General features: G+C 38.4%; 1 protein-coding gene across 1 annotated transcript in view; it reads right to left on the bottom strand.

Annotated features, from left to right (window-relative positions):
* Positions 1 to 6114, bottom strand: part of Phlpp (PH domain leucine-rich repeat protein phosphatase) — a 96286-nt gene extending 90172 nt beyond the window's left edge. Inside the window, exon 1 of the mRNA XM_076376793.1 lies at positions 4297 to 6114. Coding sequence (XP_076232908.1) covers positions 4297 to 6114 — 1818 coding nt within the window. The remainder of the gene's footprint in view (positions 1 to 4296) is intronic.
* Between the last annotated feature and the right edge of the window lie 13458 nt (positions 6115 to 19572).

The raw sequence follows: 19572 nt of genomic DNA, 5'->3' as shown, positions 1-19572 counted from the left end.
ATATAGTTTCTTCTGAAATTGTATTGTAATCATTTAAACATGTTTTACCTATAAAATATTAAACTAAAAGTTACAATTATATGGATTTAGCTTCACAAATTTTCGTCAAAATTGTAATAAACTGAGAAGTTTTATCTTAGTACATTTTCAAAGTAATAAAAACTTGCATAGTGTGGTAAAATACAGACAAACATACGCTAGACATACATTGGTTTGTATCACTAGAACGCGACACAGTGGAGTACAAGATAGTAAGTAGTAATGGTCAATGCATGGTCAGACACACCTTATTTTCCAATACGATACCAGAACTTCTTTTAATTTTGTATAATCTTGCAATTTATTATAAGTAAATAGACAATAAAATGTAATAAACAGTTTTCTAGAGTCAATTAATAAATTAATGATTATAGTTTCTCTAATCGAAGGTTTAGCTAGCACAATTTGAATTGATTAAATTCGCCCTGAACAAACAAGCAATTTTACAGTTTAATTTTTTTACTCCTTTTTATCTTTTTACTCTTTCTACTATAGAAGACTACTAAAAATATCTATAAGACAAGAACCTATATTTTAGAATCTAATCATTACACCAAGTTCAGAATTTTCAATTATCTCATACTTTGTATATTGCATAGTTTCATACTAAATAAAGATATTAGTTTCATACTATATCGTCAGCATTAAAATTTATTTATAGAATGCTTGACTACCCGAATGTTTAGATATTAAAATATTTAGATAGGCGTAGCTCTACTGTATCCTATCATAATGTCACGAGATAGCATCGAAGACTCATTATATTTCCCCATAATTGAATTCCAATGACAGAAAGAAAGGTCCTAGGAGGGCAAAAAACACGAGGCCCATCAAACTGTCAGAGTGTCGTTATTTTGACAGTCTGTGCATAGACACTAGCAGACTCGAGTGCCCGGCAGCAATAGCAACCAGCAACGTAGCTTCTTTTAAGAGGCTGCCTGCTATTTAAAGTCTTAGCCTCCTTTGATTACTGGCGCGTACCTCGTTATCTTTGAGAAGCTAGGGCCACGTCTCTACTCATTATACGACGTCACTCTTCAACCACGAACGGTAGGAAGAGAAGAGGGAAAGTTTCGGCGCGATGCCACGTCGAAATCGGCTCGCTGGGATGGGAAAGGCGAACGACTCGAAAAAGGAAATCCCTCAAGTTTTGCAGCCTTCCACTTTTACCTCCCTTTCTACTCCATTTCTATTTCCTTTCTACTTCCATTCTGCTGTGATCTCGTCTGCTTGCGTTTCGACGCGCAAAAGTCTGTTTTGTTACGTAAAGGAAATGCGAAATTGCTAGGTAAAAGTGTCTTAACTCTTTGTAACGCAGAATTTTAGAAAATAAAAAGGACCATGTTGCATAGAAATTTTTTTGTTGTAAAATTTAACAAAATTGATTTATTTTAATTTTCTCGTGAATTATTACGGTGCTCCAAGTAGTTTTAATTTATCAAGGTGGTGTAGGAAGTATTCCACCATGCATATTTAGATATTAAAAACGTGGGCATTGTTAATCCCACCATGCTTTAAAGAGTTAAGATTGTTGTTTTTGTATAATAAGCTATGGTAGCGAATTGTGAAAAATGTAGTATATCAGAAGTGAAATTATTCATGAATTTTCTATTAATATTAATATTTTAAATTAATTCGAACATTTTATTAGTTTAAGCAGAAATCATTTCATTATTATTATTATTTTATTTTCAAGAAAATTAGTTGTTAATATGATGATTCGACAGATATAAGGTAAATGGAATGAGATTCGAAAATTACTGATTTTAAAGTGCTAAAAAATGCAAGTGGAGTTGAGTAATTAAAACGATCTATCATGAAAATAGGCCACAATTAGCATTGTTATTTTTATCATTTTTCGATGAAACCTCGTGTTTCACGTTCCAGTGATACCAGAACGTGAGGCATCTCCTCCAAGCCTTAATTTTGTTGAATATCTGTTTCAGCGTGACCCGAAACGCAGGAGGACGATGTTATTGAACATTGGGGATTCCGAGAACGATCACGTTTCCAATATACATATTACCCGGTAAATGTATAAAGGTAAAGTTAATAAAAGCAGCACGAAAGCCGATATTGGTTTACAAATACCGCCACTATTTCAAGCAATGATACTATATATCGAGGAAGAAATCTGCAAGAACATCGACATATAAAATAGTTATCTCCTTTTGCTCGTTTCGCTGTTTAACTTCTAACTTAATCATGAAATATTTAAAAATTTTAAATATACTTAAATGTAGATAAGAAAGGTTTTGGATTGAAACTACATCACTCTAAAAATGCATCGAAGGCAGTGAAGTAGAACTTCTATTAGTGATCGAATTTCATTTAATGAGGAAAACAATTTAGAAATATTTTTAAGGAGGTATTTTTAAATAAGTTGAGTAGAAAGAGGATAATTCTAGCTTTAAGTAAGAATACTAGTTTCAAGTTTAAAACCTTCCTCAATTTAAATATTTATTTTGTGTTCCTCTTATCTTGAAATCAAACCTAATTTATTTGAAATTAAGTTACACTGTATCGAACACCGCATTGAAACATTTGCTGCATCGATTGTTGAGAGAAAATTTTATTTTAATCTTCTAGCTTTGTTGCGTTTACCAATTAAATTCAATATCAGAAAAGCCTGTGCACAGCATGGCTTTTAAAAATTTCCATATTATTTGTTCTGTATTAATTTCTATAGTATATTTTTTACTTTGTATTCTTTTCTGTACTCTTTGTTAAAGTTTACTCTTTTTATTTCGTGTCCTCTATTTTATAATATGAATAACGATATTAAATAACGTGATTCAAACGCAGAGATAATATTTTATGAGTGACAGTAATCGAGAAATGAAATTAAAGTGTAGTGTAATTAAAGCTGATAAACAATAAAGATATTAATGTAATATAAAAGTTTTTAACTGCATATGTACGTAAAATTTCTTTCCTTAATTTTCTAAAAATAAATTCCTAATTATACTGTGTTTTTTAAATTTATCTAAAAAATTACTTTCCTCAGTTGTTTAAAAACATTCATAGTTCACTGCACCAAATTCGAAACTGTAACCGACTGTAATATTCAGATCTACTACTTTCAATCAGTAGCCTACACAAATTGTTCACCTAAAATACTATGCAGTCTTACCAAAAAATTGAAATAATACTTCAAAATATATAGATCCATAATAACTTCACTACACCACTATCACTAGAAGACCAACACCACACAGAAGGCCTAAATCTTTCGTGCACTTAACTTTGACTACGTATACTTTCGACTGAAGGAGGACTTCCTCTTGCAAGGAAAACGACCACGAATCTAAATGACACTCACGCTTTGTTCACGAAGGAAAATAACAGGTCGTCTGTAGGTACGCCATCGTGAAAATGACGAAACGTGAAATCGCGCGATTTATCCCCCCACAGAGACATCCTGCAGTTCCCCAGGATTTCCGGTTTGCTCCGTCGCAGGCGTCGTTAATGCTCGAGCACGCGATAAACCCTGCGGCGCGATATTCGGTCGAAATTCTACTTGCATTTTTTCCCCAACATTTCTCTTCTCTTTCACGTCTCTTTTCTCAGGATCGTTGTTTTTTGTCGCCACCCCTGAGCCTCTTTCATTTTTCTTTCCACCTTAAATCGAGCTTTCTTATCACGTTTCACTTCGCCTCGCGCTCCACGAAAGTTTAAACCCGCTATGGACGACGCTGGCCGTCATATTTTTGCTTTGTTTGTGGAAATTCTTTCACAAGATTTCCACGATCATTTTGATACGTTCACGCGATATATTTGGAGGGATAGTTGAATATTTTATTGGGTTTTTAGTAAGTGTTTTAAGGTCGTATTTTTCTGTTCTATGGTAGTTTTAAAGGAATAGTATACATAGTAGCGTAAGTTGTGTGACTTGCATCAGTAAATTAAGCTTCGACTATCAAAGCTTCAAATATTACAAAAGAATAAAAAGAATGAATCATTTTCCAAGTATGAAAAACTAATCCCAAATCTTTAAACACCCTTCCTGACACACTCCAACCTCCCGAAAGATCTCTACCAAGAAGCAACAACCCCCACCTCTCTATCATTCGCAGACTCGAGCAAACCCAAGCCCAAAGACGCCCTAGAAACCATACATCTAAGAAGTGTCGTCTCACGCACCGTCGTTGAACATTCCTCATTAGCATGTTCACCTCTCTCATTACGTTCAGCACGTAGTCCTCCATTCGTAAATCAAATGAATAATTAGCCATGGAAGTTCCAGGGTCCGCTTACCTGAATAAACAGAGACAAGTCGTCGCCTAACAGCATGTCCCTGCAGACGTCTCTGGCAGTGGTATCCAGAGTCAGATACACCAGGCTGCTCTCGATCCCCGTGTGTATCCTGACCCAGCCGCTTCCTGTACCGACGTCCACACCGACCCCCGAGTCCCACGAGGAATTAAAAGTCTCCTGAAGCCTGGCCACCTTCGGGCTCCTCGTTCCCGACAAAAGGCTAGCGTTCTCGATGGAATCGCTGCTGAAACTGTCAGTCTTCTTGTCATGGGACTCTGCCTTCCTCTCCGACCTGTCGTTATCGAATCTCTCGATAGTCTCGTCCAGGTTCCCTAGGATCTCCTTCTCCAAGTCCCTCTGATCGATCGCCTCGCTCCTCCTCCCCTCGTCCAGCCTATTGACTGTCTCGTCCCGACTCAGCTCGGTTGTGTCGCGAGTTTCCTCTCGATTCGCCTGCCCGCTCGACGCGCTTCGTCGATGGTCCTCCCTCGTGGCATCGATTTTCGCTTCGTTAGAGCGAGCTGGGTAGCTCTCGGGGTATAATCTCGAGCTCCCCAGACAATCGGCGTCGTCGATGATCGCCTCGTCTACGTGCCTCCTCGAGGAATCGCCGTTGGCGTAAAAAACCGTCTGCGAGTCCTTCCTCTCGTCCTTCGTACCGAATTCAGAGCCTGTCGCCGATCGTCTGATCCCGTTTTCAGGATTGCCGAAGCCAGGCTTCGCTGTCATGATGAAGTTCTCGTTGTCGCAGGGGAGTCGTGATTGCGAGGCCTTGGAAGATCGTTTCTTGTCGTACGTGTCGCCTCGGTCCTTGGCCGTGGTCAGCTTCTCGCAGTGGTCCTTCGAGAAGGTGAATTTGTTGATGTCCAGCTTGCGCTGTCGCAGCGAGTCCTGGCACTTCTGAACGACGCACTCGGTTTTCGTTTTGCTTTTACGTTTCACTTCTGAATAGAGCTGCTCCTCCTTCTTGAGGTCCTTCGGTTCCTTCTCGTCCTTTAGGGTACCACGACCTCTAATCTGATCCTTGGAGCTACTCTTCTCCTTCTCCTTAGAATGGCTTCGTTTCGACTTCTGCTGGAACCGTTCATAGTTCGCCAGGATCTTCTGATTCAATTCGTGGATCAGCTCCAGCCTCTTCGAGATCGAGTCGTTCGTTTTATCGCTCTTCTTCCTGCCCCATTTACCATTCGCGACCTCCTCGTCTTCGTTCTTCGCCGATTTCTGAGCCTTCGACGAACCAGACAGCTGACGCCTCTGCTTAGGCTTCCTGTTAGCCGATCCCTCGCTGGGGATCCCAATTTCATACTTCGAGTCGCTTTTAATCACGTTCTCTTCTTCCTTGGATCGCTCGATCACGTCGATCTCGATCGACCAGGACCTTCGACGCTTCTTTTCCGGGTCCTGCTGGAACCCAGACACGTTCATTAGCTCTAGACCAGGCCTGCCTTCGCGACGTTCGTCCAGGTTGTCGTTAATTGCTCCTCTGCTATCGATCTCCGGCATCTTGCGATTCCCGCTGAATTCGATGCCCTTTCTAGCGTCTGGACGCACCTCCAGGCCAGTGCTGGACCCGCTGCTGAGGCTGATTCGCTCGTTCAGCTCCCAATTGATTGCTGGTCGGCCTTTTGTATCGGCCACGCTCACGATGGGACACAAACCCAGCTTCTGATTGAGATCTTGCCGAGGGATCGCTTGCCCAGCTGTGTTTGCGCTCGCCCTAACCTTCAGACCCCTGGTCGAAGACAATCGACGTGACCTCCTCAGCTTGCTGGACGCGTTGCACACAGTTCCGCCTGGGGAACCACCCGCGATCACCATCTTGATTGCGGATTGGTCGTCAGCTCTTTGAGCTCCTTCACTATTTACACCGCGGCTTCGAGGAGTTTTCTATGCTTGTTGTCCTCATGGCGTTTTTTGTTTGGCGTCCTGGGGTACGTGTTTAGGAAAGTTCTGATGAACTGGTTGTTTTGGTTCGTCGAGAGTGCTGACTGAGGTGATGTAGCTAGGCTGTTTTGGTGGAACAAGGTATTTGTTTATTGATGGAAGTAGATTTGAGCAAGTGACGCTTGGAAGGATTCTTGGCCATCGAGCGTAGAGTGGGTATCTATACCCATGATTTTTTATCAAATTCTCAGATGAATTTTGTGGTGAAATATGATGATAATAATGCTTCTCAAGAAAAACTGGAGATATATTTTGAGATTTAAATTGTAGATTCAAATTCTGAAATACAGTGTCATTATTGTAGATCTATCCTCGATATTTAGTTTTATTTCTTCATCGAAAATTTTGCAATATAGAAATGTGACAATAATATTCCTGAAGAACACTCTTCTTAGTCTCTAAATATTATCGCCAATTTTTGTAAGTAGTATAATCTAATATTGAATTAGTTTTCGGTTGAAAGAATATTCTACACGGCGAGGATAGAGGTAAAAGAAAGGAGTGTCTTTCAAGCTGGTATAAATTTTGCGGATGCAGCGATAAACGAATCCTTTTTGGTGGTCTAGTGATAGATAAATAGAAAACACGATACGTGATTTGAACGACTAAGTTGGGTACGATGCCTTCTCCTTGTACGTATTCTACTTGTAATCATTGTATATTTCCACGTGATACGTAATTCTTTGATAATATTATAACGTTTCAATTATTGATATTTTTAGGAAATTGAAAGAAGAGGAAAATAGTATAATATCTAATCTTGCTTTACTATATTACTTCCAAACTAATTTACTGGTAAAAAAATGTATTCAAATTCAAAATATATATCATGATTAAAAACGTCAAGTTTGTATACTTTGTTAACAATTTATGGTATGATTATTTCTAATCTATTACTCAATAATAGATCCTTTAGACAATTTAAAATTGAAAAATTCCATGATAAAAAGTTGTTCGAATTTTGTAATTTTTTAACATAAACCTGACAGAATTCGAAATCACTATAGTCAAGAAATATGAACATTTTAAAACGTAGGTAAGTTCACTAAAGATTTACTTAAAACTTGTTACCTATTTCGTTTTTAAAGTCCAGTTCTTTGAAAGCTATCAAAGTGAAGGCAGTTAATGGATTACTTTGTATACAGAACTGAAAATTCAATGAAATGCGTTCAAAGTGTAACAAAGAAACTCGTGTTAACTTTCTCAAGCGAACTTCTCTTGAGTTTGCTTATTTAGCAAATGAGCAGCCACTAGCTACTGAGGCAACATCCACTTTAGCGAACTGTTTCGTTACATTTAATGAGGAATTTCATTTTTCTTTTTTTTTTTTTTTAAAAAAAGTACTGCGCCATTACACGGTCTATTTCTTCGAATACTTTGTTAAATATGCTGTCTATTGCAGATTTTCCACGGTTTCCATTCTAACACAAAGGAGTAATTACGAGTCTCTCATTTCGTAGGTATGCATAACATGACCTGTATTTCCTTTAAATATGCTTTAACACATGAGCTAAATTCAGATACAGAAAATTGTTAAAATTTGTATATCCTCCTCGTAATTAAAATTCTATTTAGCCAGGAAACCAGGATTATAATCTTGTGAAATATTTACTTCAAGCACCTAACCCGATTTCTAAAACAGCTGTGTTGAAAATGCATTCCTCTGAATATTTAAAACAAATGTTGCCTAATTAATATAATTTCTTCGTAAATTCTGAACAAAATAGATTGTGCTTCGACTACGAAATGAAATTAAAACACTGTACTATACACTGTACTATAATTACATCTTTTCTTAAACCTGTCTCATCCTAAACTCCAAATTCTTTATTACACTAAACATGCTGGACACCCCATTATGTTTCTACAGTAGTTAACTGTATTTCAAGAACACTTTGAATAAAACTAATTGCAAGAAAAATGGAACGAGGAAAATGCACGATCACTTGTACATTGTTTAAAAGATGCTCGAGACCGCGTTAAACGTGAGTCCAATAACAATCGAGCGAAGAGGCTGGCGTAGGCGATCGACGTTTGAAATAAGAGTGGAAGCCCTCGATCGTCGACAGTTAAAGAGCAGCGAGGAAAGCCAAGGCTAACTGCGCCGATTGGTTCTCTGGTTAATTGGAAAACCGGAAGGTTAAGTGACACCCGAGGAGTTTCGCGTCTTCCGTTCTCGCGGAATGGGAGCGGGGGAGGAACATCTTTCACGATTTCTCGACGTTAACGAGATACCAGGAAGGATTCTCAAGTCGAAGAAGACTGTGAAGAAGAGGCAGAAGAAACCTGTCTGCCTTTGGGAGCCTCTTGAATGCGATAAAAAAGAAACAAGGAGCCGTTTTCCTTCCACTTTCCATCTTTCCAGACGAGGCACGAGCGATTTGATAAATACTCGCTAGACAATGATACAAATTACCATTGCTTCTGAGGACATCCGAGAAACGACTGCCGCTGTTCGAGGAGACTTATCGAGCAAAGAGCATGCCATTAATTCGGATTTTTCCTGAGACGATGATCACCTGAAATGGTGATTCGAGTAGCGACGGGTGCTTCACTGTGGAAATGATTCTTTTGATCTGGGTGAACAGGGTTATACGAGCCTAGGTGTCAAACTGATCTAGACTGTAACTATAAAAAGTATCTACTAGAAGGCTGTATTATAAATAGACCGCGAATTTTTATGCATTTATGAGATATTTAAGTTTCCAAAATAGTACAGAGTACTCACTGTTTGTGAAAATATATAAAATATCTAAAGTACACTTTAAAGTATAATATTATACTTAAAGTATAATATTATTTTTTGAGGGTGGACAAAATGTATATTTAAGTTCCATTTCTGTAGTCATATTTATGAAAATGTGAATTTGCATAAAAATCCAGTCTAACCATAAATCATAAGATACGAAATTAAAACCAAGTCCATGAGAGAAGAAACACAGAAACCTAATAATGCAATAAAGATGTACATAGTCTACAAAATTTTACAATTCCCTAAATTTTTCTAAATATTAATGCTAATATTCTGATTCTGAGATATAATAACGTAATGTTACTTATTGTCACTATTAGAAACCACCTCAAGAAACTAAACAACCGTAACAATTATACATTTAAAAAATTACCCAAAATAGTATTTTAATTTTGAACATCTGAATCCCACATAATCGTCTTAGTCAACGTCAAATTACAGACTTTAGTATTACTACCCAGCAGAGATTACAAACTTTCGAATGACACTGTACACGATGCACAAGCACGCACAGAGAATATTACCGTGAATACTAATCGCGTCTCGAAACCTGAAATCCAACAATACCCAACAGTAGCATTAGTTCAACGCGAGGCCAAGAATCCTCCTACGAGTTCATTCAAGCCGAAAATACTTGACACAAATATCGACTAGCACTTACTTCTTCCGTCCCCAATAGGACACAAAGAAATCTTCCTGCCTCTGAGCAACAAAAGGCCCTTGAAACGCACTTTGTTCCACTTTCGTGGTCATCAAGGATGCCAGACAACCCCCTCCCACCATCGAATCCTCTACCAACGTTAATCAAATTTGATGTCGCGAATAATCGTTACTGAGTCAACAGCTATCGAAGAACCTCACTCAGTTCCACTGATAACACTCATTTTGATATTTTATCACTATGGTTTAAACATTTCCAGTAATTCTGTTAGCAGAAGGAAATTAATATCACTTGAAGATCTCGCGGAAAGATTGCTTGAATTATCGTCCGATCATTTCTAGTAATTATATTAGTACGAAGATATTGGTGCCACTGAAGAGCTGTCAATATTATTATTTAAACGTTTAGTAACCATAATAATAAGTCACTGACGTCACTTGGGAGTCTCACAGAAAACCTACTACTACCACACCACCAAAAGTAACATGAAAATGTGTTTTGAGAGGATTCATTAATTTAGCTTATCCCTAGTATCAGCTTCGCCTGAGGACTCTGTCTCAGACTATCCTCCACTCGTCCACGAAATTTGCAAGATTAACACCGATCACATTTATTACTAACTCTATCACCACTGAAGTCATCCAGCACAGTCAAAGGACATAGGAGAACTTCAAATCACAAGCACTGATGAAAAATTCTCGGTCCAGCAGTCACCAAACGCCACCACTATCGCGATCAATAGCTCCAAAAGCTTTCGATCTCGCGCCCGTTGCGAGTCATCGCGAGCACTGGCTAGGTTTCAGGATTGTCGCGTAGTACACATCATGAATATATCGTCCGGCCACCTGTCTGTCTCTCTACCTGTTGACCATGTTACACGAGCGTGGCAGAATCGGCCCAGAGGTCAGACAAGGACGGTGAGAGGGACAATGAGTCGACGAGGAGGGGGTAGGTTGGCAGAGGAAGAAGGACGATGGATTAAGGGAGTAGGAGGCGAAAAAAAGAAGCTGATAATGGGGTGGGGGGGATACGAAGGTGTGGAGAGGGGTGAACGACGAGGAGGGAGGAAAGGGCGAAGAGCGACAGAGTAGCGTCTCTGTTCCACGTGCTCGTTTCACGTGGCCATTGAGCGACTGAGGGAGAGGGAACGCTCTCCCAGCTGTCGACCCTCGCTTCGGGGGGAACGATGCACTTCCGCTCCCTGATACGCTCTTCTTTCCGTTCTGATGCCTCGGATTAATTTTTCGACTGCGTCACGCGTGCACGATTTCTGGGTATTTTCCTTCGGTTCTGAAGGGGAGGATGAATGAATTTTGATTTTCCTTTCGTGACTGAAGAGTGGAAGTATTTGGGTGAGTGGTTCTGAGGAAGTGAGTGGATGGGTGGGTGAACGTAGGCACGCTTGAAATATACTATTGTTTCAAGAAATGATTTTCGATAATTATCGATGAAATATATTTAAGAGAATCATGAGGTCTGGTGATACTATCATGTAGCTTGATCTTGAATATGTTTGTTTCATGATCGGTATAAGTTTGTTTGAGATTTGTGAGCCTGTGCTAGAGTATTCCTACTATATTTCAATTTGTTGAGAAGTGAAATGATTAATTGGTGGAGGCTGTTAAGAGATTAATTATATCTCTAATATGTCGTTAATAAATGAAAACTTGTGGATGTTCAGTCAAAATTTTAATTGACACTAAAGGATTAGAAATATAATTACCTACTCCTCGGAAACATAAGATGCCAGAAGTATGACTAATGAGCGTTCCGTTAATTAATTAAATAATTAATGATCCTGATGAACAGCAGCGCTCACACTGCGAACAATCAGTCATAAGATTGCTTCGGCTACGAAAATCAATTAAATTAAGTATCAGAAACTAATGGAATTGTAGAATTCTAATTAATCTTATTTTAAGAAACAATCCTTTACTCTATTTTATCTTGAATTTTCACGAATTTTGGGACTCGCTTCTTTCCTGTATTTTCAATAAAAAAAATTATTGTGTTACAGATACTCACAAGAAATAAGCATTGAAGTGCTCCACATATTAGACAACCAGAAACATGACTCAAAACTAATAAAAACAGTCAATTCTTTTTACTTTTACTTCTGATAACTCTAGAACCAAATAATTCTCCAATAATCAGCAATCCACTGACACGCCATTTAATCGCTTTATTGTCTTTCCATTAAAATAAATTCCAGCAGACACAGCCCAAGAGGAGGCATAAGGCAATTGGTTAATACACAGACAGAAAAGTCGACATCTTCCCACTTCGTTTTCGCGTTTCTCCTCCCCCAGAACTTAAATGAGGGTTCCCCAAAGATTTCTCCAAAGCACCTTGGCACTCCATCAAATAAAACGCTATCGATCGGCGGGATTTCGTATTCCGTGCAGAATTCGTTTCTAGCCTTTCGCTGGCTTCATCATCGCGGGCTAATGAAATATAAACGAAGCAGCAATATTTCAGCGTGGATTACCGCGTGTTGGATTAACGGCTGGCGATCATTTTTCCAGGGCTGCATATTTTCCCGCCTGGCTCGTCAGAAAACGATACCATCGCGAGGATCAACCCACATCGGGAAGTCTGATGTTTCAGCTGATTAAAGTAAACCGAAACCTTTATTCGCGCAGGAATTAAATTGAAAGCTGGTAACCTACATTTCAGTTTACTTTCTCTTACATTCCTATTAACCCGAGACCCGTACAAAAATTTCCACGCTGGGATAACTCCATGACTTCGTTAACTATTTTCATTGTATTTATTTACCTATGCAATCTTCGCCGCGCAGTCGAAGATCAATGATCCCTGGACGATACAATACTTCTATGATCGTTTGCAATTTTTTAATGAACATGGGAATTAAACGTACGAAAATAAGATAAAAAATAAGATGAGTTAAAAATACACTGATAGTTATAGCAGCTAAAATATCTATTTAGGTAACAGAAGATATGACAATAGTGGCTTCCTTAAATTACATTCAATAGATATTTGGCTTTCTCTTTTGTCAGAAAATCTCATTGTTGTACAATATACAATTTCTGAGGGACGAATACTACGTAGAATCTTCGGTACTTACAGCTGTAGCTGATTTTGTAAAACATACATTTTCGTCAGCTAATATATCAAAGTATGAAGAAACACAGGGTGTCTTATTTTTGTGTCCCTGCCTGTAAGTAAATTCTATACACACAATCCAAAAGTTTCAGATTATCCAGGATCTCATATCTGCTCTTTATCAGATCTAAAAATTGTTAGACCACTTGTAGAATTACTTTGAAGTTAATGTTGGGCTTGTAGTACAGCAGAAAGTGATAGCAGACAGCGATAGGAAATATGTAATTTAAACTCGAACGAGGCTACCGTTGGTATCAAGTGTACTTTCAAACAGCCGTTCAGCCCACAAATTCCGCCAGCCAAGAATTATTCTACACCTGACTGACCACCTTCCAGAAGTCAACAATACCTCCTCTTTCCTCCACGCGAATCTGAACCGCCACGCATGCACGACTTTTCCCACGCATCCTGTTCTCCGATTCAACGTGCGTGTCCAGCCTTTCTGCCAGGAAACGGGCTGAAGGTGTGTCGTGGTCACACACGGAACCATATGATTACCGAAAAAACGTACTCGAGAGGCATTGAGCCGTTTTGTAGTCGGCCTTTATCGACCCGTCTTTCGTTTCCTCTGTTCCTTTCCTGAGGTCGCATGAAGTGTATACTCTTCTACTTCAAAGGATTTTCGTATGAAAATTTGTCCTTTGAAATTTGCTGAATGGCTGTGTTTGCTGGGGTAGTTCATTGAGAAATGTAGGGCAGTTTGTTTCTTTGTTGGAGAGTAAATTGGTTAATTTTGGGGAATAATGCGTTGTATTTGTATGAATCGTAATATTAAATGTAATATTGAGTAGATAATATGGGATAATTATTAATTGAGGTGCATTACAGTTACTGAGCTGTAGCTCGATGTATTTACTCGAGTATACGTGTACCATATCCTGATTTATTGTATTTTTTATGGGTAATAATGATGTAATAATGAAGATGATAATGATAAAACGAATAACTGTGTAATTATTATTTAAAGACAAAAGAGTGAAAGTGGAAGAGATAGTAGAGTTCCCTTTGTGTCAGACACATGAATGTGAGAATTTTCACTTTTGTCTAAAGAAGTGGGTTAAATGGCTTTGCAATTGTATTTTACTGCATTTATAAATAACATAATAATAGTGATTATAGCTCTACTTTGTTTATTTTTAAAATTATCTAATAACATTTTATATTCCATTGTGATTGTTTATAATGTAATAAATTACATATTTCTGATATTGGCATTAAGAGTGCTACTTTGTGTATCTACTAAAACATATTGTAAAATAACTTTGGATTTGAAGAGAAATATTATTAATGAGTTCATGGACTCCAAGGAAATCGTATTTAACATAAAAGTTGGTCTAGCGAGCAATGAAAGTATATTAAATATAGGCGTGAGATAACACTATTAAATTACAAGCATGAAACTAGGAAGCGAACTTGTTTTCAGTGAAAGGAACCTTCATCATCGAAACTGTTTCGTAAGTACAAAATACAGAGTTTCTGCATCTGTATCGATTAAGAGCAATTAGCAAGATTGTTCCGTTTTGGTTAGAAGCCGACCTTTACCAAATGATTTAATAGGTTTTGCAATTTTAATGTGTTTAAAAGTGACAAGGAACACAAGTAAAGCTATGAAAAATTGAATAGAAGTAGTCTCAACAGTTATAACACTGGTGAGTTAACTCGGGACTCCGGGATCGTTAGTTCCCGTATTGAGGCACATCCTCACAGGAAAAGCTTCCCATGGTGATGTGTCCCAACCCCTGGAGAATACTAATGACAATTTTCAACCAATATTACTCATACATATTTAAAAATATTCACTATGCATTTTTACGGACAGTTTCACCTAGTTTGATCGAGTGGAAACAGTTCTCAAAGTAAGGGACTTAAGACACATTTAAGACCTAACTTACTTAGAAACTAATAAAGACAAAAATATAGCAAATAGGGAACTTAGTTATTGTTTTATCGGAAATAATAGATAAAAATGATAGATAGCATTAGTAAAATATTAGGTGTAGAAATTAATTCGGTGTCTTTGCGTTAAATTCTTTATAACTCTGGTTATCTTTTTTAATTAAGGTATTCAGAAAATACTTGAAAGGAAGAATAAAGCTATTGAAAGTAATGGAGAATACTTTGAACATTGAACATTGGATCGTTTCTCGGATGAATATATGGTAAATTTACTTAAAAAGGCTCTGAATTAATTTCTACAAAAAAATCCTAATCCTAATCCTTGACAATTTCATACAATCTCAATATTTAAAAATTACAATATTTAAATATTTCGCTACTCGAACAACTAAATTCTTAAATACTTGAATGCTTGAAACCTCACCTACTTGAAAATTTTGATACCTAAATAATTAAGTAAAAGTAGCCATCTTATTTCAACCTTTCCTCTTAAAGCACACGTCACACTTCACTCGTCCCCTTAATCCCTAACAAGCGACCTACTCCACAACCCCTCCATTAAAAAACAGCTTCCCGTTCTTCGCGAATCCCATCACACACTAAAGATTCATCCTACACCTGAAAGCTACGCCTAGCATTCAAGCTTCTCAAACGACGCTACAAAACCTACTCACGCAAAAGGGTTAGGACGCCCATAGGCTCGCGACAGAGTAGGAAACCTGTTCAGAGGCTGCACAGTATCCAAGGGACCGTCGACGCGGCTTAATACCCTCCACTTCGAAACTTGTTGCGCGGACCAGCCATCCCCGAGCGTGCGATCGCTGGAGAAATGGGTGGATCGGTTCTCGGTGCGGGATCGGGTCATGAATGCAAAGCGGTCGATTCGCAGGGAACGCTGGGTGATGCACGCGACCCTCGCGACCAGAGAGGGTCCCTTCAACGAGGCTGTTGAAATTTCGCTCGAGTTTGCACGGAATCGGATCGAAAGGTGCAGGATTGCCACCGACTGATTGAAGGGGCGATGCAATGTGGTCTCCGAGACGCGGAGGTTTACCCTGCGCTTGGTTCGACTGCTGTCGCCATGGAGCGCGGGCGAAAGGGCTTAACGACGGTGTTAGGGCCGAGATTGGACCGAAACGAACCATTCAGTGTATTTACGGATGGCTATCGGTCTGAGTCTGTGCGGGAATTTCTACTAATTTTCGGCTGAGTTTCGGGAGCGACTGGGAGGGCGAGCTGGAGCACTGTGATGCGATAGATGTGGATGTTTCGATCACTGTGAGATTAATTGGCGCGTCGAGTTTTTAGAAAAATTGCATTTGTGATTTCACTGAAATCTGGGAGATGGAATTTATATTTTTGAGAGTAGGGAAGTGAGATGAAGTGATAAATCCTCCTTCAAAAATGAGAAACCATAATATAGAGTCAGATTTGGAAACCTTAGTCTCGAAAATAGAAATAGTTATCTACATTTAGTCAGAAACTAAATGAAAATAAATAAGTAAAAATTTGTTGAATACTACGCCCAGTTATATATTATGTTTGTTAATTAAATGCAATCAATATATTGTGCCGTGTTCGTAATATTGAAACAATAAATTGAGAAAAGCTACAGGGTAAAATTTAAAATTCTCCATTTTGCGAACGAATATAATTAAATTATGAATTTTACATGCAGCGTGATATATTTTGTACGCGATACGATAATTTTAACGAATATCCCTTGCTGCCTAAAAAGGGAAAATGTGAACTGTGGTTTAAATGCTGGCAAGGTTTTTTATGCCAAATATTAATTTCCATGCTTTTCCTAAATATCTGTATTTCACTTAAATATATTTTCCTATGTTATTTTTGTTTTTTATCGTTATTATTATTAAAGCTTGAAATCTTTAAACAGGGTGTCCAAACTGAAATAAACCACCTAAATATCTCTTCTGTTTTTAATGACAAGAGAATCCTCCATGACATAATTTGAATAATTTCAAAGGAGGAATATCACGGAAGAATAATCTTTTTGTCGTATTATTAAAACCAGAAGAGATATTTTTCTGTTTCAGCTTGGATACTTTGTAGTACCTACAAGATTACGATATAAAACCATCACTAACTACTGACACGCAGCAAATGATCCAACTACCCCAAATGTGCAGGTCCATCAATCACCCCAAATCAGAAGAAAAACTGTAACCCCAACGACACTCAAGAAGGCCAGCCCCCTTGACTGTAAGAACACAGCTTCATCAAGAGACGATTCTCGAGCAACGAATACGCGATTACGCGGAAAAAGGGGGTTAAGGAAAGAAACGTGGGCAAAGCCTTTGTTTCGTCCAGCGAACTTCTATCGGGTCTTTCCTGGCTGGAAGCATCCCGCACAATGGCCGCGCTCTCTAACCCACTTCCACGATTCTCTTCAAGCCACAATCCACGTCAACGCGCAGTATTCGGGGTATTTCGTGGAGCACCGCCACCCCCTCGACCCCCTGCACCCCCCTTTCTTCTTATTGTCTCGCTGCCCGCGGTACCGTCCCCCGCAGCCATCCTCCAGCGTAATTACAAACGAAGCCAATTAAAGCGGATGAGCCTAAATGGCCTGGCCCCGACGTTTGACTGCGCCCGCCAAAGTCGGGACAATGGGTTTGACAACGATCGTGTCACTTCCGGCCCCGTTCCTCCCTTCGCGGCAATTTGCCCTCGGCTCCTTCGACTCGCGGACGAAAAAGCGTTTCGGGGCTCGCGATCGACTGCACCCTGTCGAATAGGGGCTCCTTTCTTTCGGCGGGTTCGAGGGTCAATGGGGTAATTTTACTCGGGGATGGAATTCGATTATGGAGCTGGGGTTGATTTCGTAGGGTCAACTTGGGTGAGAGGGAATTCGAATGTGAATTTATGTAGAGGGTTTTGACCTTTTATGGATGGAGCATGTTTTAAATGGTAATACAGGGTGGTTCATTTACGTAAGGTCATATAAATAGTTCCTTTAATTTTTATGATAGAAGAAATATTTTACGTGCAACTTGAATGGTATCTAGGGGTGTTGGACCATCCTGTGTCATAATAATTTATTAATAAGATAAAAGTATCTTTTAGGATTCAATGTTTAAGTAATACAAATAATAAAATTTTCATCTGCATAAGTGGAAATGAAAGTTTAGAAAGCTTCATTAGAAAGCTTCTATCTTCTGAATTAAATTGTACATACGGTAGTGAAAAAATTATTTAAAAAAATTCTGTGAAAGTTCTAGTGAGAACAGCAAAAATAAAATACACTGTAATACACAATCGAAAGGCAAACACCTGTAGAACTCCTATGGTGCTTAAAATACATCAGATTAAAGGAAATAAAAAATTTATATTTATCTTCCTACTCCTCTCTACGTTGCTAATAGCTAGACTGCGAATTTTTATACTTTTATAAAAAATTCAAGTTCGTAAAAAATAAAAAATTTCTGTAAAAATTCTGCCTGTGAAAATTTCAAAATTAAAATACAGGTTATAGTATTTGGAGCCTAAACTTAATGTCTAGCTCGTTAATAAAAATCTGAATTTACATAAATGTCTGCAGTCTATTAATAACCCACACAAGTCGAAATAAAAAAATAATAGAATATTGAGAATTTACGTAAGACTTTCATATCTACCATTTTATAACCCTATCGTTTCACATTAAACATCATACAGTTTCCATCAATCCGCGAGAAACCAAGTTTTATTGAACGCGCAAACGTAACTACAGTCAGGCTTGAGTTTCGATCTGAATCGAGCCAAAACACCAAAGGCAATTTTCGAAGCGAAGAGGGGGAGGGTTGCAGGCGCGCATCGCAACCGAGTTTGTTTACGCTGTGTTAATTCGCACGACCATGCGGAATTCTATGTAGCTCTGTAATGTTTCTGCGTCACACACGCGCCACCCACGCTTTGTGCATTTCTTATTTAATGGACCGTATTACGATGCATTCAGACCGTAATTTTGTCTACTTTCTGCCTGTCGTTTCCCGTTAAACGCGCGTAATAACAGCGCGCGCCGAATGTACGAGGAAACATTAATTCCGCGGAATCATTTGAAACTCGAGTCAAAGGGCCTCTAACGTTGATTAAGCTGGGCGAAGGACTGACAATGAGTTCTATCCGTCAACCGTGGACAAAGAGATGTGCACGTACGAACGATTACGAGTCGACAAAGGACAAGAGTTTTCCTGGATATGTGGGGTCCCTCTTTTGGGAGTTTATGGATAAGAGTTTCTTAATTACCTAACACCATTGATATAAATTTTGGACTTTGATCTAGAAGATAATTTTGAGGTTCTGTATATTGAATGTTGAGAGTTTGTGAGATTCAGAAGAATTGTAAAATGTATTGAAGCAGTGTCTGTAACATTTCTAAGAAGTCATATTAGATTAGTAAAGTAGTTATGAGAGGAATTGGTATTAGAGAGAAGTTTTATAATATACATAGAGATCAGTGAATTTGATTGATTTTAAGAAAAATTTAGTCAGGTGAAGGATTGTAATGAGTTAGATGTTGATAGGGCTTGAAATACTGAAGCTTGAAAAGTATGGTTCCAAGAGGTCGTGAGATAAAGATGTTTGGTACTAATTTTTTAGAGGACTCCATTTCTTGTAGCCACACATTGACACCGAAGTGATCAATGAAGTGTCAACTTCCAAACACATTTACTTCGCAAAAGACAAATGTTCCTAAAACTATAACATTCAACAATCTGTCGAATCATGATAGATGATTGACTCAATATATATTACAATATGTATTGTACTTAACAATAATACAACAATACATTTTAATACAAGGTTAATAACTGACAAAATAGAAATTAATCTAATATTTTGTTCATCAAAGAACAATAGAAATGAATAATTGACAGAATAGAAATTAATT

The sequence above is a fragment of the Calliopsis andreniformis genome, chromosome 4, assembly GCF_051401765.1.
Source record: "Calliopsis andreniformis isolate RMS-2024a chromosome 4, iyCalAndr_principal, whole genome shotgun sequence".
NCBI classification, from domain to species: Eukaryota; Metazoa; Arthropoda; class Insecta; order Hymenoptera; family Andrenidae; genus Calliopsis; species Calliopsis andreniformis.
This window is presented reverse-complemented; position numbering and strand designations above follow the sequence as displayed.